General features: G+C 51.7%; 1 protein-coding gene across 1 annotated transcript; it reads left to right on the plus strand.

Moving 5' to 3' along the window:
* The first annotated feature begins 2,986 nt into the window (after positions 1-2,986).
* E2F2 (E2F transcription factor 2) lies at positions 2,987-22,472 on the plus strand. The gene is made up of 7 exons (XM_015237675.3): positions 2,987-3,655; positions 9,167-9,272; positions 11,151-11,370; positions 12,181-12,339; positions 13,424-13,538; positions 15,248-15,440; positions 19,146-22,472. Exons 1-7 carry the CDS (start codon positions 3,404-3,406, stop codon positions 19,412-19,414), a joined length of 1,314 nt encoding a protein of 437 aa, XP_015093161.2. The 5' UTR covers positions 2,987-3,403; the 3' UTR covers positions 19,415-22,472.
* Positions 22,473-24,147: the final 1,675 nt, after the last annotated feature.

Consider the following 24,147-nt stretch of genomic DNA (forward strand, 5'->3'; position numbering starts at 1 on the left):
GTCCATCTCACACAAATCTCAGTAAAAACACAGTAAATCTACTATGCACCTCTCCTAGGACTTTATATGCAATACACACTGAATTCTCACAGTAAACAGAAGGGCCACTTTTGCCATTCCCATTTCACAGATGAGTCAACTGAGGCTCAGAGAGGTCTGGCCCACTGCTAAGAGTACAACACTAGGAATGGATGGGGCAGGAATTCAAGTTCAGAGAAACAGAAGGCAGACCGGTGTCCCACACCTCTTGCAGGAATTAGTTCCCAGGCAGTGAAACTCTAAAGCCAGCCCGAAACTCAGGTGCAGAGAGCTGGCTCTCAGCCCCCTTGCTGGCTCCTTTCTTTCATCTCAGCCCCACCCTGCCACCCCCATTTCCCTTCCTGGCCCTGGGGCCCTGCTCCTTTCCCAAACCTGCTCTTCCACGATTCCTTCCAGTTTCCCTCATCTGTAAAATGGGGATAATAATAGTGCCTGTCTCAGAGGACTGAGGATCAGAGGCGATGTCCAAGTGCTTGGAGCCCAGCACACAGTAGGTTCTGTGAATATTAACGATCATCATCGCCATCATCATTTTAATATCCCTCAAGTCCTGTGAAATGGGCTGAGTGGAAGCATTATCAGTGTTTGGTGCTTGAGGAAACTGATGATGTGATGTGAGCAGCAGGCTGTCCAGTGGCGCCCCACTGGGAAGTGGAGAATGTGATTTGAGTCGGGGCCAGCTGAACCTCTGACTTCAGATCTCGTTAACTTCTGCCAGTGTTTGCTGGGAAGATGAGTGAATCATTTAATCAATATTTATTACCCATCTTCTGCATGTGAAGCCAGGCCCTAGATGCTGAGGGGCATTCAGAGATACCACCCAGTCCCTTGAGGGAGCTTAGGACCTAAAAAATAAACAAGGCATGAAAACAAAGCCTTGTTTGTTGAGGCAGAACGCATGACGTGTCCAAAGAGGGCAAGAGGCCCTCTAACCAGGAGAGGGGAGGCAGGCAAGGAAGGCTTCCCGGAGGAGGTGACATTTAAACTGGGCCCTAAAGCTTTTTTCCATGTGGCCCCTGAGGGAAGAAGGCACAGGAGGTACCATCACCTGTGTGGGTGGGGCAGCAGCTCCTGGAGGCCTGTCACCAGGCTCTTCAAGGTGTAACAGAACCTCTGAGTTCAAAGTGAATGAAGGTTGTCATGATAAATGTTTTCCAAAAACTTGTCATAGAGGATGGCTGTGAGAACGCCACTAGGAGCACAACTGCATGTAACAAGCATATAAATATTTGCACATGAAATGTTTAAGTCCTTAGCTGTGGTGGTTAAAAATTCCTCATTGCCTCAAAAGTGTGGAGTACAATATTTTTGAAGGAAGAATGAAGAATTGGATTAAGAAGACATTAATTGAAGCAAAAGATAAAAATTAATATTTTATTTCACATTGATCATCTCACAAGAAATCACATAGTAAAATACATATTCAAATGATTTTAATTGCTGGTCAATAAAGTCCATTTCTTAAAAAAAATATTAAATTTAAAAAAATAAACTGGACCATGAAAGACCAGTGAAATGTGTAGACTGGAGTAAAGGGGGCCTGTGTCCTAGAGATAAGGCCAGAGATGTAACCACAGCTGCCATGTCTTGAGGTTCCTTATGAAGCAGGCTCTGTGCTGAGAGCTTGACATGCATTATCTCATGAGATTTCCCCACAATCTTATGAGGTGAGTGTTACTAGGGATAAGAAAGCCCAAGCTCAGAGAGTTTACAAAACTCGCCTGGGGTCACACAGCTAAGTAAAGTGACTAGGCCTGGGTTTGAACCCAGAGCTGTATTCTGCAAAGTCTGAGCTCTTCATCACCATGCATTATTGCTACCTCATCCTCAAAATCCGAGGATCAGGTATTAAGCTGGGAACTGACTCTGGAGTGCTTTGAATGCCAGGCTCAGACTTGCATAGAAATCACATACACCAGGCAGGACTCAGCAGACCTGGAATTCAGCGGCAGCTTTGAGCAGCTCTGCCACTCACTAGCCCAGGTCACTTCTCTGAGTCTTGGCCACTCTAAACTGGAGAGGTGAGGAATGTAAGTGGATCATCAGCAGTGAGGAAGGCAAGACCTGTGACAAAAGGATTGTTTAGGAGAAACCTGGAGATGTTCAAATATTTACTGAGTGTTGGGCTCTGGGGAAGCAACTGTGAACCGGTCAGAGCTCTGCACTCTGGACCCCTACCCAATCCTGCAAGGGGTGAGCACAACTTGGGAGAGTGGGGGAGGAGCCTTTTATTGGAACAAACAAGGGCTCAGGAGCTGACCTGTCCCAGATTGAACTGCCAGATCTCAAGTCACTGAAGCTCTCTGTGTGAACTTGGGCAAGTCACCTAGACTTTCAGACTGTCCATCTTTATCACGAAGACCGCCATTCCTCTTCTGAGGATTGTTGGATTAAATTAAATAAAATAAGACATAATTACCTGGCAACTGTGGGCACTTAATAGATGTATCTCCCTATGAAGGGGTATATACATGTTAGGCTCCGCCCCTCGCGCCGTTGTCAAGAACAGGTTCCTGGCTTTCGTTTTACAGGGGGAAAGAATATAAATACCTACATGTTAGCTGAGCTGTAATCCAGACTACCAAAAGGTCTGGGGCCCGGGCAGTGTACCGCTGGGTCGGGGCTCAGGTCAGAACTCCGCGCCAAAATGTTTCCCCCCGCCGACCCCAGGGAATTCGGGCCCAGTCCCCAGAGTGCGGCTGTCTCTGCGCTGTGTTGGAACCACCCTCCCAGTCTGTTTTTCTGCCAGGCGACAGCAGGTGTGGTGGCCCCTTTAAGCAGCAAGCTCGTGTTGCAATCGCCGCCTTGGGGACGGGTCCTTTCTGAGGGGTGGAGCCTGTCCCTGTTGCAGCGACCAACCGAAGTGCGGCATTTTCCGCGGGAGATCCGAATTTCGCGGCACGCAGTTTCGCGCTAAAAAAAAAAAAGAAGAAAAAAAAGAAGCAGAGAAAAGCTCAGGGACTCGAGAGCGAGGCGAGAGGGAGTCGGTGCAATCAGTCCCCCTCCCCCGTCCGAGAGCATCGCATTTCTGCGGAGCCCGCAGCCACCCCAGAGACCCCCTCCCCGGAGCCGGCCGGACCCCAAGCGCCGAAGCCTTTGGGGGCACTGGGCCCTAGCGGGTCGCGGCCGCCCTCGGGGCGGAGCAGCCCCTGGCCGTGCCGCCGCCGGGCGATCTCCAAGCGCTGCCCGGCTCGGCGGCGGGCCAGGAGGGGAGGGTCCGGCCTTGCCCCGCCGGCGCTCCATTGGCGGCTTCCCCCGGCCTCCCCGCCATGCCGCGGGCGGTGTGAGCCGCCGCGGGCTCGGGAGCCCGCCGGTGTCGGCGGGCGCGCCAGGCCCGGCTGGGGAGCTGGGGGCTGGGCTCGCCATGCTGCGAGGGCCCCGGGCCCTGGCTCCGGCCGCCGGGCCGTCCCCCAAGGGGCTGCCCGCGATGAGCCCCACCGAGCTGTGGTCGCCTGGCCTCAGCAGCCCCCAGCTCTGCCCGGCCACCACCACCTACTACACCCAGCTGTACCCGCAGACTGTGCCTCCCGCTGCAGCGCCAGGCACCTGCCTCGACGCCACCCCCCACGGACCTGAGGGTCAAGCTGTGCGATGCGTGCCGGCTGGCCGGCTGCCGGTAATGCTGGGACCCTCCACACCCACGCTTCCTTCTCTGCTTTTCCGGGTGTGGGAGAGGCGGGATGGGCGCCAGAGACCCAGTTTGAGTGAAGCAGGTCGAGTCTGGGGAGGGAGAAGGGGAGTCTTCAGCTTCCAGAACAACCCGTTGCCCCCAATAGCTGAGTAGAAGAGCGTTTCGTTTTCAGACTTGGGATGAAATAACCTCATCCCTTGGAGCAGAATGGAATGAGCACTGGGTCAGGAGTGTGGAGATCCAACCCACCACCCCCAGTGCACCCTGTGACCTTGGGGAAGGCCATGGAATCAACTTTGCTGTCATTCATTCATTCTTTCATTCATTGTTTAGCCCAGAAACTAGTACTGGGCACCTGCTATTGTCCAGGGTTCCCGCACTGAGCTGAGCCTGGAGATACTGTGGGGACTTTAAAATAGGAGGCAGGTCTCTTACGGGACACTGTGGGGGCTTTAAAAATTTGAGACTCCAAATTTTCCATTCAGCTAACTCTTTCCCCATTATCTGCCCTAGGTCCTCCCCCAGGCCCAGTCTTCCATCCCAGACAGCCAGTAGCAGGTGCAAGTTGGGGGCAGCCCCCTGGAGTTCCTGTTCAGATTGACTCTTCCCTCTTCAAGCCCCCAGGCCGTTGCCAGGGAGGGCCCAAAGTGTGGTGGCACCAGGCACAGGGTGTGTTTTGTGGGAGTGGAATTCCTGGAGCCCATGAGAATCGAAACAACCATAGGGTAGGGGTGGAGTGGGAAGAGCCCTGAGGGAGTGGGGGTGGCAGTTAGGGACCCTGGTTTCTTGTCCTGATTGCCACTACTACACTGTGTCCTTGGACCAGTCTTGGCCCCAATTTGGGCTTTAGTTTTCTTTTCTTTAAAGTGTCTCTCTGTCTCTCTCTCTCTCTCTCTCTCTCTCTCTCTCTCTCTCTCTCTCTCTCTCTCTCTGTGTGTGTGTGTGTGTGTGTGTGGTAGCTGTGGGACTAACTCATTTCAGGTCTCTTCCAGCTCCAGGTCCTGGGTTTTACGAGCAGGCTCCAGGGTGGGGAAACGGGGATGTTGTAGGTTTGCTTTGTTGTAAGTGGTGAATTTAGTTCAGGTACAGGGGTTAGACCACCCGCTCTGCCCCAGAGGCATCTGATCAGACTTTCATCATTCAGCAGGCACAGGCCCCCAGCTGTCTCTGGCTGTAGGCAGATTCCCCACTCCCTGCTATGGGGATCATGCTTTGCCCATGCTCACAGCTTTAACCTTTTTAGAGCCCCTTCCTGCACATTATTACAACTAGGAGGAAGGAGGCAGGAGTGCTATTCCTATTTTACAGGTCAAGCAGCCAAAGGAAACCAGGACTTTGTATCTGTCTTCTGTTCAGCAGTTTACAGCCTAAAGCAGTTTTGCCCCCTGTGAAGTAAGGTGCTATTAGTAGCTCCATATTGCAGGAGGGAACTGAGGCTCAGAGAGGGCATGTGACCTGTCCAAGGTCGTACAGGGAGGTGTCTAACCCACAAGGCAGGTGATCATTAGTCTCTTCTCTGCAGCCTTGACTTTCTCCAGTCCTGCCTGATTAGGAGCTGGGTGCCCGCAGGGAGGGGGCTCAGTGGTGGGCCCATTCTCTCCTCTGGCCAGCTGCTTTCAGGCGACTAGTCAGAGTTTCAGTAACAGCTGTGGTTTTGAACTGCTTCCCTCCCAGAGGAGCCAAGTGCATCTGTCTGTACCTCCCTCCCGAAGGGGCTCAGAGATCACAGCAAGAATGACTCTCTTTTACTGAATGCCTCTGGTGTGCCAGGCACTGCTTGGCACTCTTCACATTCGTTATCTTGGTCAAGATGCCTGGGACCAGAGGAATCTTACAGATGAGGAAACTGAACAGAGACATGAAATCACTTGTCCAAGTCCCAGGCCAAGAAGTAGGAGAGTCTCCTTACATCAGATCACCCTAAAGGCCTCCAGGGCCCAGAGCCCTTTCTCCTGTCAGTCCCCAGCTGCCCAGTGCCCTGCAACCCTGTGGGCAGGTCTTGGCCCCCTGCTTACTCATTTTAACAGGGTGTGACCTGGAGCAGCTCCAAACCTAACCCTGGGTGTGGCCGCTTGCTTTGTGGCCAGACTGCAAAGTGCAGGGTGAGCAGGATTTGTTGGGGAGCTGCTGTTTAAAGGGACCTTAGGCACTGCCCTGGGATGGCAACCAAGTTCAATGGCAGAATGAAGGCGGGAACCCAGGTCTCCTCGCTCCCTGGCTGGAGTGCTCTCCACCACCTCTGGAGAAGGCGTGGGATGCTTCTTGGTTGAGTCCCTACTCCAGCCGGTGGGGTACATGGCCTCACTCTGTGTCATCCCTGCAGGAACCTGTGAAGAGGGTGGGATTCTGCAGAGTTCTTTCCTTTTCGTTTGTCTGTATTTTCCAAATATCCTCTGAGACCAGGGAAGAAAATGAAGACTTTAATGAACAACCCTACAAGGCGGGTCAGATGAGGAAATGTAGGCCTCGGGAGGCAAGGCAGCGAGTCCCTCCCAAGCTACCTTGAGGCAGAGCGGGGATCTGGAAGCGAGGCTCTCAACCCCTTACACTGGCTCCTACCCCCACCATCTCTCTTAGGACTTGGAGCTTCAGAGAGACCTGGCTCCACTCCCTGTGTGACCTTGGGCAGGTCACTTCCCCTCCTCTGTGCCCTAGTTTCCTCACCTTGCTGCCCATAGTGGGTATGTCTGGGATCTCTGGCCTTCTCACTTCTAGGGCTGAAGGAGCATTGCTTGTCTCCCTTGAGGTTGGCAGGCCTGTGAGAAACAGCCCAGGGGCTGTCTGAGAAGGCCAGGTTAGAGCCGAGCTGGCCTTTGCTCTCGGCACATCTCCCACACTCCTGAGCTCACCTGGGACCTTTCCCCTTGCCAGTGCCCCTGCTGCTTCAGTGACTGCAGCTCTCCATCCCTGTGTGAGCAAGCACTCGGCTGCACTCTCACCAAATCCTCGGTAGGGGGGAGCATAGCATCCCCATTTTACAGATGGAGCTCAAGAGGTCAGTGGATTTGCCCAGCTCACCGAGCCTAGATGGGAGCCCGGGCAGCTCCAACTCCAACTCCACCTGTACTCAGCCTCTCCTTGGCCCTCCTCCTGGGCTTGTCCTTTGCTACTTCTATTCTGCGGGCTCAGGTTTATCCATGAGCTAACTTTTCTCTGGGCAGTGCTCAAATGTGTCAGAGATGTCCTCAAGAAGGGGACACTTTGCTGCTTAGGGACCCTGATAGCACAGGATAAGGGCAAAGGAGAGGAAGAAAAGGGAGGGGGCTGGTGTGTGTGTGTGTGTGTGTAAAGGAAAGTGATGTGGGCAGGTAGGCATAGCCAGGCCCTGGCTCAAATTCCTGCAAATTCTTGGGCAATGTGCGTGGGTTGGAGCTGAGCAGCCTGATACATGGCTTTGGAGTCAGACAGACCTGAGTTCAAACTCTGCCCTTTGTCTGTGTGACCTTGGGCATGTGGCTTAACCTCTCTCAGTCTCCACTTGTCTGCCAAGAAGGATTGCCGTGCTGAGGTAGAACGGATGAACAAGTGTAGGCCCAGCACAGGTACTCTGTTCAAGGTCCTCCCCTCCTCCCTGCTCTGCAGGTAGTGACGTTCTTCCTGTTGTGTTCTGTGAGCTCAGCAGCGGCTGGCTTCTGTCAAGTGGGGGATGTGAGTGAGGTTGGGGAGAGACCGGGCTGCCACCTCTGCCTTAGGTCGAACTCAGCCTGACTTCTCTTCCTTTCCCTGTCCTTGGTGTTCCTTCTGAGGGATGGATGCAGGATCCTGGGCTGGACAACCTTGATCAGGATTGATAAAGACCTTGGACCTCACCAGGTCTCAGTTACTTCAGCTGTAAAATGTGGATTCATGGTGTTGGGAAGATTCAGTGAGGTGATGAATGCTGGGGTTTGGTCTGAGGCAGGTAGAAGGTCTCAGCGAATGATTGGGACTTGTTCTATAGACAAGATGGGGCTAGAGCAGGTCACCTTTCCTAGAATCTAGCATCTCACCAGCTGGGAGATTAGAAAAGGAATATTCCAGAGAGACTTCAAGAGCAATAAGCAAGAAGGTAATTGTGTCCAGGTCTGGGTGGGAGTGGAAGAGAGGAACATCATTGCCAGGCTCCTCAAATCAGTCCAGAAAGACTCCCTGGAGGAGGCAGGAACTGGGGGAAGAGATCTGGGACAGCAGGAAGAGCCATCACCACCTCCCACACCTGTCAGCCCAGCTGTGCTCAGCAGCGGTTAGAAGTCTCAGACCTGCTGAGCATGACCTCACCACCAAAGGTTAAAATAAGCCTCTCCCTCCCCATCAGCGTAGGGTGTCCGGGTGACTGGGGGAAGGGCAGAAGAAGGAAATGGTCTCAGTGACCTCCAGAATAGTTTGTCAAGGAAGAGGCCAAGATTGGATTTTAGGCAAGGGACTCTGCATTTCCTGAACACCTACTGTGTACTGAACCACAGGCTGAGCACTTTACAAAGATTGTCTTGCTTAAATCCTTACAATGGCCCCTTGCCGTAGATCTATTCTACCCCATTTTATAGAGGAGGAAACTGAGGCTCCTTGATGTGGAGCATTTCCCCAAGTCACACAGTGAGCCCGTGAAGATTCAAGCCCAGGCCTCTGACCTGCGCCCCAGTGCCCCCATGCCCCGGTGCCCCCGCCCTGCCTCTGCCCAGCCCTAACAAGGAGAGGCCCCTTCCGGGGCAGTGCAGCTTCTGGGCGTAATTGAGGCCGGGTGGCAGTGGGGTGGAGAGGAGCAGATGGGTCTGTGGTTTGATTTCCCCAGCAGGTGTTTCCCAAGCTTGGCGGGAACAGGGAGGGGGGAGCAGGGGGACCTCAGCTGCTTGTCCTTAAGACACAGGGGAAGGATTCATTGTCTGCCCCTCTCAGCGAAGAAAGAATGGCAAATAAAGTCTATTCAGGAGGCCTGGGGCCCTTGAGCTGGAGCCCAAACATGGGGGTGGGGGATGTTTGCACTGCTTCTCATGTGGGCACCTCCCTGGGGTGTGGCACTGAGCCAGGAAGTGCCCTGGATCTGGGTGGATGCCCAGCCCCACCCTGATAAGGGCCAGCTGTGAAGCTGTGATGGGCACTCAGGCTGGCTGGGCCAGCTGCTTCGGCAGTGGGAGGGAGGGGCTCTCCTGGGCCTGACGTGGTTTAGGCCCCACCGGCTCCTTCCTGGGAGTGGAGGGGTTGGGGGCGGGGTGGATGTAGAAGTGACCTTGGGGCCTGTTACTAAGGAATCCTGAGTTTAAAACCCAGACTGGCTTTAGTAGTCTCAAGTGCCTGGGCCTCCAAAGACGGGAGTGTTGTGTGCCCCCAGAAATAGGACTTCTTCCCCTGAGAGCTCACTTTTTGGGTCTTGAAATTTCCTTACCAGGTACAGTGCTGTTTCACCCAGGACTGGTGGTAAACTGAGGCAGGAGGTGGCTGCTGGCGGCCTCAGTGCTTTTGCCCCGGGTCGGGGGAGGAATGATGCTCAAACTCTGCCTCTCTCTCCCCTCTCTCCCCAAGGCCAAAAGGAAGCTGGACCTGGAGGGGATCGGGAGGCCTGCGGTCCCTGAATTCCGGACCCCCAAGGGGAAGAGCGTTAGAGTGGATGGCCTCCCCAGCCCCAAAAGTAAGCCATGCCAATGGGGCATTTAAGGGCAGGCTCAGGAGATGGGGGTGGGGTGGGCAGGGGCAGGGGACAGCAGCCTTGCCCAAATCACCAGGACTAATATTTGTAGCACACTTTCTGGTTTACAAAGCAGTTTCCTGTGCATTCTCACTGGATCCTGCCAGGAGGTGGGATTATCCCCCTTTTACTGACGAGACAGCTGGAGACTCAGAGCGTCAGTGACTTGCCTAAGGTCACGACTAGTCAGTGGAGTCAGGACCAGAACCCATACACACAGGTCTGGCATGGCTCCTCCCACACTATACATCGCTCTCATGATCTAAACATGATGACTGGCATTTTATTTGGCAGCTTACTATTTTTTAAAGTTTTGAAATCACTTCGATCTGACCTTTTCTAAAAGAAATAATCCAGCTCAGAGAGTGATGGGAGCTAACCAGGGCCTTTCTCCCACATGCAGACAGGTAAATAAGTGATTGAAAGGGAAGTGAAGCTTTTTAAGATCCAGAGGCTGCACACATGATGCCTTCCTAAAGCTAAGTTGGAGGGAATGGCTGCCTCTTGATATTTTCTGTCAATACTCTGCTTAAAGAGGGAGTTCAAGCAACTGTGTTAGGGAGGAACAATACTTTGGGGAGACAGAGACCTAATGAAGGTTTGTGACTGGGTTGGAAGCATGAGAGTCTGGAATTTGGGGATCTGGGCAGGGCTCTGCCCTGACTTGACTGATTGCTCCTCTTCTGTGAACCTTAGTTGTCTCATCTGTAAAACAAGGCCCAGCTAAATCAGGAATAGCATGAAAGTTTCCTTTCCAATTGATTGCTAGAGGCTGCCCAGAGCTATTTATTAAAGGATCCTAAGTGCGCTAATCAATCAGTAATGTCTGCCATGGGTGCAAAAATTGACAAATCAGTGTGTGTGCCGAATACTTGCCTGTATTTGTCTGTATATTAAGAGGTTCTAAAGTCCCCTTCCAGAGGAATCTGAGACTCTCTAAAACTCAGTTTCCAGAAATAGTTTGGCCACTAACTTGCTATATGACTTGCAAGTCACTAAATTGCAAAAGTCCTCTTGTGGTTTAAGATGCTGCAGCTGAGATGCGGTCTTGTGACATCGACTTCATTAAGAAAGGGACCTTTTCATGAACCTGCCACATGTGACATAATAGGACTAATTCCTCTCAGATAATCATTGGGCTACACATAGAAAGAAAAAGCAAGTCTATACCTTTAACTTGTACATTGCTGTATGTCAATTTTATCAAAATTGGAAGGGAGAAAAAGCAAGTGTATAAACATTTTCTCAAATCCAAGCTCATTGTTCCCTCCCTACCCTAATTCCAAATTCTGACATAATGGCAGGAAAGGTTAGGAAGGAAGACTCTGGAACCAGACGGTTTGGATTTAAATCCCAGCTTTGCCACTTTATGGGTGAGCTGAGCAAGTTACTTAGTCTGTCTCAGTATTCTCATCTGTAAAATGGGGATGGTTGTACACCAGACTTATAGGGTGTTGTAAGGATTAAATTTGCTGTATATGGAAAGTGCTTAGAACAGTGACCTACACACAGTAAGTATTTGGTGGTGGTGTTATGGCTGCCCTGAGCTTTGGTGGAAAGGTGCAAACCAGGAGTTAGAATATTTGGTTTCCAGCCCTGACTGTACCCCCGATTGTGAGACCTTCAGCAAGTCACTTTCCCTCTCTAGGTATTGGATTCCCTGTTTGGACAGTGGTGGTGAATGACCCTCTCCCTCTCAATGCTTTGTAAACTGGCAAGTGGGTGCTCATCTGAAGAGGGATACTTAGTGGGTCCAGGTCAATGGAAGAGGTTCCCCAGGGGGCCCTCTCTGAGCAGTGACTGAGCCCCTTTCCTCCTCAGCCCCCAAGTCACCCGGGGAGAAGACTCGCTATGACACGTCATTGGGGCTGCTCACCAAGAAGTTCATTTACCTCCTGAGTGAGTCTGAGGATGGGGTCCTGGACCTGAACTGGGCTGCTGAGGTGCTGGATGTGCAGAAGCGCCGCATCTATGACATCACCAATGTGCTGGAGGGCATCCAGCTCATCCGCAAGAAGGCCAAGAACAACATCCAGTGGGTGTGAGTGCCTGGGTGGGGCCGATGGCACCAGGGGGCGCACATGCGCAGAACCAGGGGCAAGATCCAAAAGTTGTGAATGCGCGGGTTGGGGGGAGGGCGGGCCTGAGAGCAACATCCAATGGGCACAAGTGCTGGCGGGGAGAAGCAAGGGCAACATCCAATAGGCTTAAATGCTGGGAGTGGAGCAAATGTATTTAAGAGATGGGTGGAAGAGCAGGAGTGTGCTGAGGGAATATTAGGTAAGCACGGCGGGGACAGAGAATGATTTCTAGGACATGTAAAGGCTAAAAGGACCCCAGATTCTCTTGAGTCAGGGGTTCCAAGATTGCCCTCTCCTAACTTAGGGAAGTCCCCTGGGATCTGAGCTGTGGTTACTCTGGCTCCTTTCAGCTCTGAGATATAAGTACTCCGGACCCTTTTCTCAACTCTACAAAGTCTTAAAGAACAGACCTGCAGCCCCTGGCGTGAACTCTAAAAGAACCCAGGGGGAGCAATCAGGACTGAAGTCGTTCCAGCTCTCTACCATTTGGGGAAGCCTGGAGCACAGGGTAGATAGAGTTGAAAGCCCCCCCAAAGTGAGGTCAGACCCTGACTTGTTTCTTTTAAACCTCAAGTTCCAATCCCTGGCAGCTCCCTGGGAGCTAGGCAGGACCACTGATTTGTACAACCTAGAAGACACCACTGTAGGCCGTTTGAGTGGCCTCTTCCTGGTTTTGTCCATACCATCTGTGCAGCTTTGCACAGCAGCCCTGGGATTGGGGTCCCTGGATGTGGACTGAGACTAACGCTGGAGGAATTCTCTGTCCCCAGAGGCAGGGAACTATTTGAAGACCCCACTCGGCCGGGGAAGCAGCAGCAGCTGGGGCGGGAGCTGAAGGAGCTGATGAGCATGGAGCAGGCCTTGGACCAGCTCATCCAGAGCTGTTCTCTGAACTTCAAGCACTTGACGGAGGACAAGGCCAACAAGAGATATCCTCTTTGGTTGAGGGGGAGGGGTCCGGGAGCAGGGGAGCTGTTGTAGGCTCATAACTCTCCAGAGTTGGTGCTGTACCTTCCAGCTAGGACCGACCCACCCTAGGGTTCTGGCATTTCTGTCCTTCCTTCCCTAGTGGCTTTTCCTCTCATGTCTATTGAAGTTACTTTCTCATTATAAAGATAAGACAAGTACATTTCTGTAAATCTGGAAAATGGAGAAAAGAAAGAAAGCTGCCGCCTTGACACAGCCATCGTTCCTTAATTATGCACCAGGTGTGTGTTATTTAAATACAGCGTGTACCTGCTGCACATAAGGTTTTATCCTGCTCTTCTCCACTTACTATGTTACCATAGATGGTTTTTATGTTACATATCCTTCCTATTTGGTTGATCCACATGAAATTGCTGATACTGGACCATTTTTTTTTACTTCTAAAAACAGCAGCTTCATATGGCTTAACCTCATTTTAAAGGGCTTGAGAATGTCCCACTCAGACCACTCTGATTTGTTAAGACCTGAGATGGACATTTAGATCGATTCTAGATTTCTGCCTTTATAAAGCAACATTGTGATGAATATCTTTATGTATAGAACATTTTCCCAAGTTTTTTTTATTTCCCTGGGTTGGATTTTTAGGATTGAAATGATGAGGTCAAAGAGCATAGACTTTGCAATGGCTTTTCATACGTTTTCCCCACATTTTGACTGTGTAATTGGTATTTGGATTGACCTTTTTGGAAGGATGGTAAGCATTGTGAGAAATAGAAAGAAATAAGGCACCTTTTCCTACCTTCTCAGAGCTAATAATCTAGTTTGGCAGATGAAGCCTTTATGTAAAAAACTGATATAAGGCAGTATTTTTTTGTTTAATGATTTACACCCCCATTTGCTTTCTAAAGGGATCCAAGTTAGCTTATGATATTAAAAGAACAGGTTACAGTTTGGGGTTATTTGTAAGTTCCATAAGGAATGAGAAGGAGATGTTTAGAGGCTTTGAGAGGTGGGTTAGATCTCTTCCTGGCAGGCTGGGGGTTTGAATTTTGACCAGTCACTTTTCCTTGACTCTCCTGCCCCTACACTGGCCTATGTGACTTACCAGGACATCCGTGCTGTGGGTAACTTTAAGGAGCAGACGGTGATCGCTGTCAAGGCCCCTCCGCAGACAAGACTGGAAGTGCCTGACAGGAATGAGGTGAGAGGCGAGCACCTGGTGGAGAGCAGGGTTAGGAAAGTTCCGGGCAGCTCTGCAGATTCCGTCCCTGGTACAGCCCAGTCCCAGTCTTCCCAGGTCCATGCTGATGGCCACGGCAAGATGATGGTCTCCGAGCCAGGGCAGAAGTGGTGGAAGCTGGATCAGGTACCAGCCTGAGAAGATGTGTATTCCTGATTTCTCCCCTCATCCCGCCAGCCCCTCCGTTCCCTTGCATGTGCCAACATGTACCCACACTCAGTGGGGTTAGTACTCACAATAATCTTTTCGTGTTAATCATGCTCTCCTAGGTTAAAGACCAAAGTTCTTAACACTTGAGGCCCTCTGTGCTCTGACCTCACCAGCCTCCTCTCTCATGCTGCCCCCGATCTGTCTTCACTGCAGCCACGCTGACCTGCCTGCAGTTTCCCCACCACACTTAACTTGACCCTAGTACTAGGCCTTCTCATATACCGTTCCCTTCAGCGAAATACTCTTCCCTCTCTCTTCTTGGTTTGCTGCTATTCATTCTATAGGTCTCAACCTGAACATCACCTCCTCAGGAAGCCTTCCCTAATTACCCCCCAGATTTCATAACCACCTGTCCTTTTCCATCATGTTTAACCTCTGTTTGCTGAGATATATTGGTGATTAGATGATTATGTTCTGCTTCGTCTATAAGAATGTAACCTCCACAAAAGCATGTTCCACCCATGTGGTACCCCTAGCCCAGAGTCTTATAAGAAATAATTTGTTTAATGAAAAAAATTAACATAAATAAGGCCCTGCCATTCACCTTGGAGGAGCTCAGGACCTGTGGGAAAAAGACCCAACCAAGCAAGCAGTGATGCTCTCATTTATAGACTGAAGATACGCTTTGAGGGCCTGGAGAAAGGACAGTTGGCAGAAAAGCCCACGGGTGATGACAGTTAAGCTGAGTCCTAAAGAATGAATAGGATCAGGGGTTCAGTATAGCTCATTGGTAGAGCATGTGCTTAGCATGCACGAGGTCTTGGGTTCGTTTCCCATGTGCCTCCATTAGAAATAAGAATGATAAAATAATAATTAAAAAAAAAGAATGAATAGGCTCTTTGCCAGGTGAAGTAAGGGCAGGCAGAGGAATGGCCAGAGCTCGGGCGTGGAGACCTGAACGCCAGCTAGAATGGCGTGTGTGTAGATAGTCGTGCCTTAAGCTGCGGGTATGGGGTAGGAAGGAGGCAGGGGTGGGAAGGCCAGGTATCCCAGTCTCTTGGTTACAAATAACAGAAAGCCAAGTCCAACTGGCTTAACTGAGAGGGGCCTGTGGGGAACCAAGTGACAGGTCCAGGGGAAGATTTGGAGATCGTAGGCAAGGCTGGATGCAGATCTCAAACCCTGACTTCAAGTCGGCCTCACACTTGCCATCTCTCACTCTTCTGTTCTCTGGGCCAACTCCGTCCCCAGGTGGGCTTGCCCCTGCCTGTGGTTAAGACAGCTTTTATGACACCAGCTCAGGCCTGAGAGTAGGGGAAGAGTGATTTCCCAAAGAAAAATCAAGGCTTTCTCCCAAAAAGAAGGGGGTCGAGGGTCCAGACAGATATCTACCAAATGGGGCTGGCCCCAGTGCCCAGTTCAGGAGCTGAGCTTGCTGGCATGAGTGGTGGGAGCCTCGTGATCCATGAGGAAGCATCCGGCTGCCCAGAGCCATGACCTGGCCTCTCTCCCTTCTCCAGGAAAACCTGCAGATATATTTGAAGAGCACGCAGGGGCCTATCGAAGTCTACCTGTGCCCAGAAGAGGTGCAGGAGCCCGACAGTCCTTCCAAGGAGCCCCTCCCCTCCACCTCCACCCTCAGCCCCAGCCCTGACTCCGCTCAGCCCAGCAGCAGCACCAACCTTGGGATGACAGAACCCATGGCATCGTCAGGTAAGACCCTCTGTCCAGAGGGACAGGAGGTGGGAAGAGTGACCAGCCTTGGAGTTTCCTCTTCCATATCATCATTTGTTGAGTACCTGCCTTCTACCCAGCAGCCAGGGACGCTGTCCTCCCCCAACGTGTGTGCGTTGCACTTTACACTTTATAAAGCACATGCACATTCCTTATCTCATTGGGGAAGCTGATGCTTTCATTTCTTTAACTCAAGGGTAAATAAAACTATCTGGCCTGTTTTTGTATAACCCATGAACTATGAACGATTTTCATATTTTTAAAGAATTGGGGGCTTGGGGTAGGGTGACTCTGTGACGAGACCATAAGTGCCCTGCAAAGCCTAAAATACTATCCAGCCCTTTACAGAAATTTGCTGACCCATGGTGTAACTCAGCCCTTCATTTTACACATGAATAAACTGAGGCCCAGAGAGGGCAAGTGATTTCCCTAAGGTCACACAGCAAGTTAGTGGCAGAGCTTAGACAAGAGCCCAGACTCCCAGTTCTTCTCTAGTGATTCTCCTGTGCTCCTGACCTGCTCTGGGGACCAGGGCTGTCCCTCCACCAGCCATCTGTCCCTCTGGGCACCTCCCAGTGCCTATCTCCCACCCCAGACCTGTGCCCCACCCTGTCTTCCCTCCTCTGCCTGCGCTCTGCTTCTTCGATCCACTGTCAACATGTGCACAGCTCTCCAGAGTCAGAACCTTCGGTTGTCTTTTGAGACCTTGGGCAGAGGTGTGGGACCTACTGCATAAGCAAGGGTGAAGTTTTTACCTCAGTTGTACAGGTCAAGAGCCTAGGTCCAAGAGCAGTAGAGGCTTACAGAACAGTTGGTGGAGGGGCCAGCCCAGAACCCAGCTCTGTGTGGGGCCCGCTCCCTTGCTGCCCCTCTCCACCCTTGCCACGTGGCCTCTGAGTGTTGTACCTGCTGAAAAGAGCAGGAGGAAGTTTTCCAGAAGGTAAACACCCACACACATGCATATATGCACACGAAGCATGTTCCAGCCCAAGGTCTGCGCCAGGGGCCACATGCAAAGAGGAGGCCACTACAGTCTTGGGACCCAGGTTCCATCCTAGTTCTGGCACCACCAGGGGAATCATTAACGCTTTGGGGCCTCAGTTTTCCTCATCTGTGATGGGAGGGGTTTGAACGGGAGTCATCTAACATCCCTCCGGGCTGCGACATTCTGAGGTAGACCTAAACGTGGCTGAGGGCACTAGAGCTGAAGTTGGGAGACTTGTTTGAGTCTGCGCCTCACCTCCTGTGACTGGGCGACTGTGGGAGAGTCGCTCTAACCTCCCTGAGCCTCTGTTTTCACATCTCTAAAATGGAGACATTGAAACTCCTTCATGATTATTGGGTGGGTTTCAGGCGATGATACAGCGTGCCTGTGACTTTTTTAAAAAGCTCATGTGAATTGAACATGTACTATGTGTGGGTTTGGAGATATTTAAGTGAATATGAGCCATTCAGGGTGTGGTGGGGGCATAGATGTTACAAAGAGCTGTTCTCTTCTGGCGAGAGAGGCAACAGGTGAGAGGGAGAGAGAAAGAAGAGAGGGAGAGACTCCCATTTGTGATATCTTAGTAGCTGCTTCCAGCAACTCAGTGAGGTGGGCTCTATTTTTCCTGGTGAGAAAACTGAAGTGCTGGGTCCTATAGCGGGGTGAGAGGGGCTGTCCTCTTCCTCGCTCCCAAGCCAGGCGTCTTAACTCTGACACCTGCAGTCCTCTGCAACATTTGATTTTCTTTTTATTCAAATGCTACATTTAATTGGCTTCTTTGAGCCTCAGTTGCCTCACCTGTAAGCAGAGGTAACAACAGTGCCTCCCTTGGCGCTGTCTGAGTGTCTGAGGAGGTGAAACAGGCCTCTCCCTGAGAGCAGAGCTGCCGGGCAAGCCCTTAGCAAACAGGGGCTATTATTGTTTTTTAAGAAGGGCAGCCGGCAGACGCAGCGAGGGGTCTCTGCAGACCAGCTGTTGTCTACCTGCACTTCCCATGTAAGCCTCTCAACACCTGAGGCAGGTATCATCCTCCTCATTTTAGGGATGAGGAAATGGAGGCCTATGAACATTGTCCCTTGCCCAGAGTTACACTAGTGAGAGACTGCTCAGGCGGTCTGGCGCAGCAGCATGGTTGTATTTTCAAAGCAATGCTTGGTTGGTAAGGAACGACTCAAATGGTGAAATTCTGGGTGAGATTCAGAGTATATTTGGCAGCAGATATCCAGTGGTTCCACATCCCTGTGTGGGAAATTCACCTCCTTACCTCTGAATGGAACTGAGCTTGGTGTGCTGAGGAATCGGTGATGGCCAGTGTGTCTGGAGAGGCTGAGTGTGAGCAGTAGAGGCAGGTGGGAGAGAGAATAGAAAGGTATGTGGGGGCCGTCTCAGTCCTGCCTGGAACTTGGATTTTATTCTAAGCCATTTTTAAGTCAGAGCTCAGACTGCAAGGGCCAAGAGTCGAAGCAAGGTGAATGGTAGGAGGCTCGGGCAGGGGCCTCGGTGAGAGAGGAGGGGGCTGGCGCCAGGATCAAGCAGCAGAACTGAAGAGGAATGGGCAGCTTAGAGGGCTGATCTGGCTGCGGAGCTGACTGAACTTGGTGCTGGTTTGGGTGCAGGGGAGACGGCAGGATTAGAGATGGTTCTTGGGCTTTTCGGCCTAAGCAACTGAGTGGGAGGGGGTTCATTCAGTACGATGGGGGAAGACACAGGTTTGGGGGAAGATCAGGAGCTTGGTTTCGACAGGCTGAGTTCTGATGTAGCTCAGAAATCCAAGCAGAGGTGAAGCAGGAGTAGTCACGCAGGAGCCCAGAGCCCCGAGGGTGGGCGTCCACTTGGCAGTAGATTTGGAGAGGGATTTAAAGCCCCAAGGCCAGCTGAGATCACCTGGGGAGAAAGAAGTGCAGCCAGAGGGGAGCATCTGAGGATGGAGCCCTGGGCTTCAGGGCTTGGAAGTTGGGAAGAAGAGAAGGAGGACCCAGGAAAGGAGACCTGGGAGAAGCGGCCAGAGATATGAGAAAGGAAACAGGAGAATCTAGTACATCCGAAGCCAAGTGAAGAAGATGTTTCAAGAAGGGTGTGAGCAACTACATCAGATTCTGCTGGAAGGTCAAAGAGGATGAGGCCAGAGAACTGACCATTGGATTTAGCAACGCAGGGTCGTTGGTTCAGTGGCATGGTGGGGACGGAGCCCAGGTTGGAGTGGGTAGAGGAGTGAATAGTGGTGGGGAGTAGAGAGTGAGCATAGGTAACTCTTGAGAAATGCACTGTGAAAGGGAGCAGTAAAATGGGCTGGTAATTGGAGACAGTCATGAGGTCAGGGAAGGATTCTTTTTAAAACTCGGTGTTGTTAGAGGATGTCTGTGTGTTGATGGGAATGATCTGGGAGAGTGGCAGGAAAGAGAAAATGATTTCAGGGGCCAGGGCCTTGGTGGTGCCAGGGGATATAGTTGAATGTAGAAGGTGGAGGTGGGTTTGGAGACAGGAGAGGGGAGGGGAGAGAGTGTGGGTGAATGAGGGCAGTTGCTGGAGCTGGTGTGGGAAAAGGAGGTGTCCCTGTGCCATTAGATGCAGGGAAGGGTAGGAGAGACGGGCAGAGTACACAGCTGTCCGGGGAACTGGAGGCTGTTCTTGTTTCTGGAGATCTGACCAGAGGCTTTCAGCACCAGCATCAGGCATAACCCTTGTCTGTTTGCCTCCAGCGCCAGCACTGATGTCCCAGCAGGTCCCGCCGCCGCTCCTGCCATCCCTTGTCCCCCTGGAGGCCACCGACAGCATGCTGGAGCTGCCACACCCACTCCTGCAGCAGACCGAGGACCAGTTCCTGTCCCCCACCCTACCGTGCAGCTCCCCTCTGATCAGCTTCTCCCCGCCCTTGGATCAGGACGACTACCTGTGGGGCCTGGATGGAGGGGAGGGCATCAGTGACCTCTTCGACTCATATGACCTTGGGGACCTGCTGATTAACTGAATGGCCCTGCCTGCCCCCAGCAGTCCTGCGCGGTCTCTACCTCCTCTCAGACAGACCGACAGGCCCTTTGCCTGCACAGGACAGGGGACATGAGGGTCCCCTCAGGGTATGGGGACACCCCCTTTCCTTTCCTACCCACCCGCCGGCCGCCACTGTCCAGGGGGATGTGGAGGACATGGGTGAGGAGCCTATCAGGGGTTGGGTCCTGTCCTTCCTAACGGGAGCTGGGCCTGGGAAGGTCCAGCCAGTCTTCTGACCTCTGACCTCTCACGTGAAGGGCCACAGGGGAGGTGACCGGGTCCAAGTAGAGGCCGTGCCACTGCCTTGTGAGGGGCAATTAGGACCCTCAACTTATCAAGAAGCACTTAATGCCTTTGTATTTATTTCAGGTTGAGTTTTGTTTGTTTGCCTTCCTTGAGTTTTAGCAGGGAGGTAGTTCTAGTTCCTAGTTTTTTTTCCTCAGACAGGCCCAGCGCCGTCCGCTGTCCAAGGGTAGGCCAGGGCTCCCAGGGGCCCAGGCCACCTCCCCGATTCCCCATAGCAGCAGGGGCAGGGCCTCTGAGGGCTGTCCAGCCTGCTGGAATGCTAATTGCACTTGGGCTGCCTAATTATAGCGAGCAGGGCTGCAGGACTGCTGGTCTCCTGTGTCCCAGAGCTGGTTCCAGGGAGCCAGCCCCCGCCCAGGCGAAACAGGAGCAGACCTCATCCTATGGAATTCCTTACCTCTCCCTCCCCTTGGAATGTAAAAAACAATCCTCCAGGGAGTCAGCCCAGAAGAGCCCCTGGGGAAAAAGGGCCCGAACGTGGGAGCAGCTATAGCCCTGCCAGGGGCACCTTTTCTCCATTGTTGCCTCTCGCTGGGACAGGAGCTGGTTTACACTGAGGACCTGGGAGGCAGAAGCAGCCCCGCCATAGACAAGAAGCTTCCAGAAAACACCTCTGGTAGCTGCAGGTATCATCCTTCCCTTTTCTGGAAGGATTTTTTTGCTGTATCTGTTGAAGGGAGTGATTTTTTAAGGGCCTCCCCTTCCCCCCCAGCTCTCACACAGACCCCCAAGGACGGAAGTGACCACGGCTTGATGGCATGTTGGTTCCTTTTGTCACAGGAATGCTGAAGGGGTGACAGGGAAGAGAGTCTTATGTTGCAGACCAGACCTTGGCAGCTAATGGGGAGAGGGTTTCTGGTTTCCTCTTCAGGCTTGGGGTCCTGAGAAGGCCTTTGGCCTCATCCCCTCCCCCAGAGGCTTGACTGTCCAACATTGTCCCTGTAACTCAGCTAAGTGTGGGGGTCAGCTCTCCTCCCCAACCCAACCTGGGGTGGGGGTGCTCTGGGCTGAACCAGGCTGTGCCTTCTGGAGAGAGGCAGCCAGGAGTGGTGGTCTGAGAGACCCACCACCCACCCTCAGGGAGCTTGGTTCCCTCAAGGGCTCAGCTGGGCAGCACTTTTTTTTTTTTTTTAAGTTTGTAGCATTAATTTGGTTTCAAGTACGAGGTTGGCTCCATGGAATTGTTCCTGAGCTGATCTACTGGCATCTAAAGTTTGGCAAGTGGACTTCTTTGGGGGCGGGGTCCAATGGGAGTTAATGTCCAGCTGTGGACAGTCATACCTTGTCATTTGCTCAACTTCCTGGGTCCCCAAGTTAGCACCCTCTCAGGAATGATCACAGATGCCCCACTCTTTAAACAGGGCTAATTTTGTATGCTTTACAGAGGGGCCTTTGGTCTCCCCTCCCCAAATACTCCCACGGGCCTCCTCAGAAGGCTGTTTTGAAGCCCAGTGTGCCCAGGGCCAAGGGACCACCTTGGCCCTTGGGTAGGGGAAGGGGGTGCTGCCTGGGATCTGGTTTGTGGCATGTGGGGCTGGAGACGGCGGTGCTGTTGTGAGGTTTCCGCTGGGCTGCCGTTTAGCCATACACCAATTCTGAGGGCAGAGATAATTGATTTCTATACCTTGGACCTCTGTCTAGAGCTTTCTCCTAGAAGTAAGGGAAAAGGAAGAAGAGGCCGTCAGGACCCACCAGCAATGAATTTAATGGTGAAGTCTGGCCAGAATTTAATCTCATTCCCCAAATGCCCAGCCATAAGGCTAGACAGAAGGGCTGCCCCTTGGGCCCAAGGCCGATATCCAGGGCAGCTGCCCCTACCTCTTCCTGTTCTGTCCCCTCCATACCTGGCCTGGCCCAGAGGCTGGACCACCCAGACCAAGCCTCAGGCTCAGGGTAGGAAACATGCTGGTGCCTCTTTCTTGCCAGTGACACCTGAAACCACCCAGGTTCCATCAGGTGCTTTAAGAAGCATTTTGAGTGGAATTGCCTTCAGGGAACTGGTAAACTTTAAAACCAGAGTAGAATAAAGAACAGTTTCTTTCTGAGGTACATTATTTCTACCAGGAAATTTCCCAGCACCTCCAGCAGCGCCCCATGTCACTCATATCCCCAGGGGCCTCCAAGGCTCAGAGGCTCCAGGGAACCCAGTAGCATTAAATTGTTCATTAGACTTGGAGATTTGAAGAGATTTCTTAAAACCAGAGTAGTGTCCCTTCCCCATGGCCGTGCTGTGGTCTGACCTGCCCGGATGCAGGGAGGAGGAGGAGGTTGAAGCAAGTCAAAGCGGCTCTAGTGTGGTTTTGACCTTATTTTCTCTCCCTGAGTGTTCGCAGCCTCGGTTTTGTGCCATATTTAGTCTTTAGTGAGTGTGGGTGTTCCGCGACCAAGCCTTGTGTGGCTTAAAGCGTCTGAAGCGAAAGCCTTTTGGGGTTGTTTGCAAGCAGCTTTCTGGTTCTCATCACTGTGTTTCGAGCTCCCCACCTCATCCTGGGACCCTCTTCTCCCACGGGAACCCTCAGTGACCAGAGCCCGGTCACCCTGCTGGCTCCTGGGTAAGTGAAGAAGCCTTGTATGTGGCACATGTGTCTAGAGGGAACCTGGTCCCTGTGCTGGGACTCCGTATGGGTCACTTACCTCCGTCCTCATTTCTGGTTTTGCCCTGGGTCCTGCCTTGATGAGCACCGTGTGAACCTCCTTGTGTGGTAACGATTGGGCATTAAATGTCAACTCTGGGTGCCTTGTCTCTGTTGTGCTTTCTGAAGATCATTACCAAGTGTGAGTCTGATCCTCCCAGGTTGTGGGGGCAGGGACTCTTCTGACCAAATTACTGATTTCTCCCCGGAAACAGCCTTCCTTTCCCACACTGGCTTATTATTGTGCCTGAATTCTCATCAACAAGACACTTATTGGTGAGAAGTTAGCAGCACCCCGATCTAAAATGTGAGCCCTTGCCCCACCTCCATCACCTCTCACCTGAGCTGTTTCTATGGATTCCTTAATATTCTCACTGCTCCCCATCCTTCTCCATCCCCTCTGAATCAGTGGTTTTCAAAGTGGGGCCCTTAGACCGGTATTACTTGGGAACTTGTAGAAATGCATATTCTCAGGTCCCACCCCGGACTTGAATAAGAAATTTGAGGGGTGAGACCCAGAATCTGTGTCTTAATGAGTCCTCTAGGTGGTTTTAATGCAGCTGAAGTTTGAGAGCCATTCCTTTCACTAATCTGGAGAGATCCTTCTAAAACAGCTCTCATGTCACTCCTCTCCTTGATGGATGGCTCCTCCCTCCCCTCAGGAGGAAGTGTCCCTTCACTTGGCTCACCCTACCTTTCCAGCCTCACTGCCACTGCTTCCCACCACCCATAGCCACACTGGACTTCTTTGTCAGTTCCTGAAAAAACATATTTTCCTCATCTCCATTTCACCTGAGCAGGCTCCTGTTTATTCTTCAAGGCCCAGTTCAGATTTTTTTTTGGTAGAATTTTCCTTGATGCTAATATATAACTTAATACTTTGTACATGGATATGGTTACTTACGGGTTTTTGAATGCATGCTATGTGCTAGGCACAAGGGAGACAGAAGTGGGTAAGAAGGGGTAAGAAGTGAGCATCCTGAGCCCCTATCCTCAGGATGCTCACAAGACACAGACATATAAAAATATAATTACAAAATGATGTGACAGTTGTAGTAATATACATTATAGGAGCTGGAGGTGGGGGTGGTGGTCATTAGGGAAGGCTTCCTGGAGGAAGTGATGCCCAAATTATATCCTAAAGGGTAAACAGGAGTAGCCTGGAGTTAGGGCATATGGAGGATGGAAGACCTCCCTTCCAAGCAGAGCAATCAATGCCTTCTGTCCTGACATCCAGCAGACAAGGGTGGCATCATGGAGCACTGCCTGCTGAGCCAAAGTGGTTGCCACAGACCTTAAAGGCAGTAGGATCAAGGGACTAGGTCTGGGGGATCCTGTTAGACCACAGGGGACTGATTAATGAGAAGAGCCTGGAAATCAACACCAACAAGTCAGCTTCCATGGAGGGCACGAAGACAATCCCATCCAGGTAAGCAAAGCAAGGTTTGAGGTGTGAGACATTAGCACAGATGAAGGAACAAAAAAGATGCCATTTTTTAAGCCTTTATGTGTGTCTGGATCCAGTGCCATGCTAAGTCCTTCACGCGTGAGAATTTCATTTCATGCTCACTTTATGAAACCAGTGTTAATATTATCACCACTTTTTCGATGCAGAAACACTCAGTTTAAATAAGTTCCGAGGTAGCCCTCATACTTTGCTGATGGGAATATAAGATGGTACAGCCATTTCTGAAGTTCAGCAGTTTCTCTATATTGTAAATGTAAAACTACCATAGGACCCAGTCATTCCACTGCTAGGTGTCTGCTCAAGAGA

Source organism: Vicugna pacos, chromosome 13 (genome assembly GCF_048564905.1).
Source record: "Vicugna pacos chromosome 13, VicPac4, whole genome shotgun sequence".
In the NCBI taxonomy this organism is placed as follows: Eukaryota; Metazoa; Chordata; class Mammalia; order Artiodactyla; family Camelidae; genus Vicugna; species Vicugna pacos.

What these genes read in the sequence shown, in the direction of transcription:
- E2F2 (XM_015237675.3), top strand. Translation starts at nt 3,404, where the DNA reads ATGCTGCGAGGGCCCCGGGCCCTGGCTCCGGCCGCCGGGCCGTCCCCC. An exon ending in AAGAACAACATCCAGTGGGT is followed by an intron (nt 11,371 to 12,180) that starts GTGAGTGCCTGG and finishes CTCTGTCCCCAG; the next exon opens with AGGCAGGGAACTATTTGAAG. An exon ending in AGAACCCATGGCATCGTCAG is followed by an intron (nt 15,441 to 19,145) that starts GTAAGACCCTCT and finishes GTTTGCCTCCAG; the next exon opens with CGCCAGCACTGATGTCCCAG.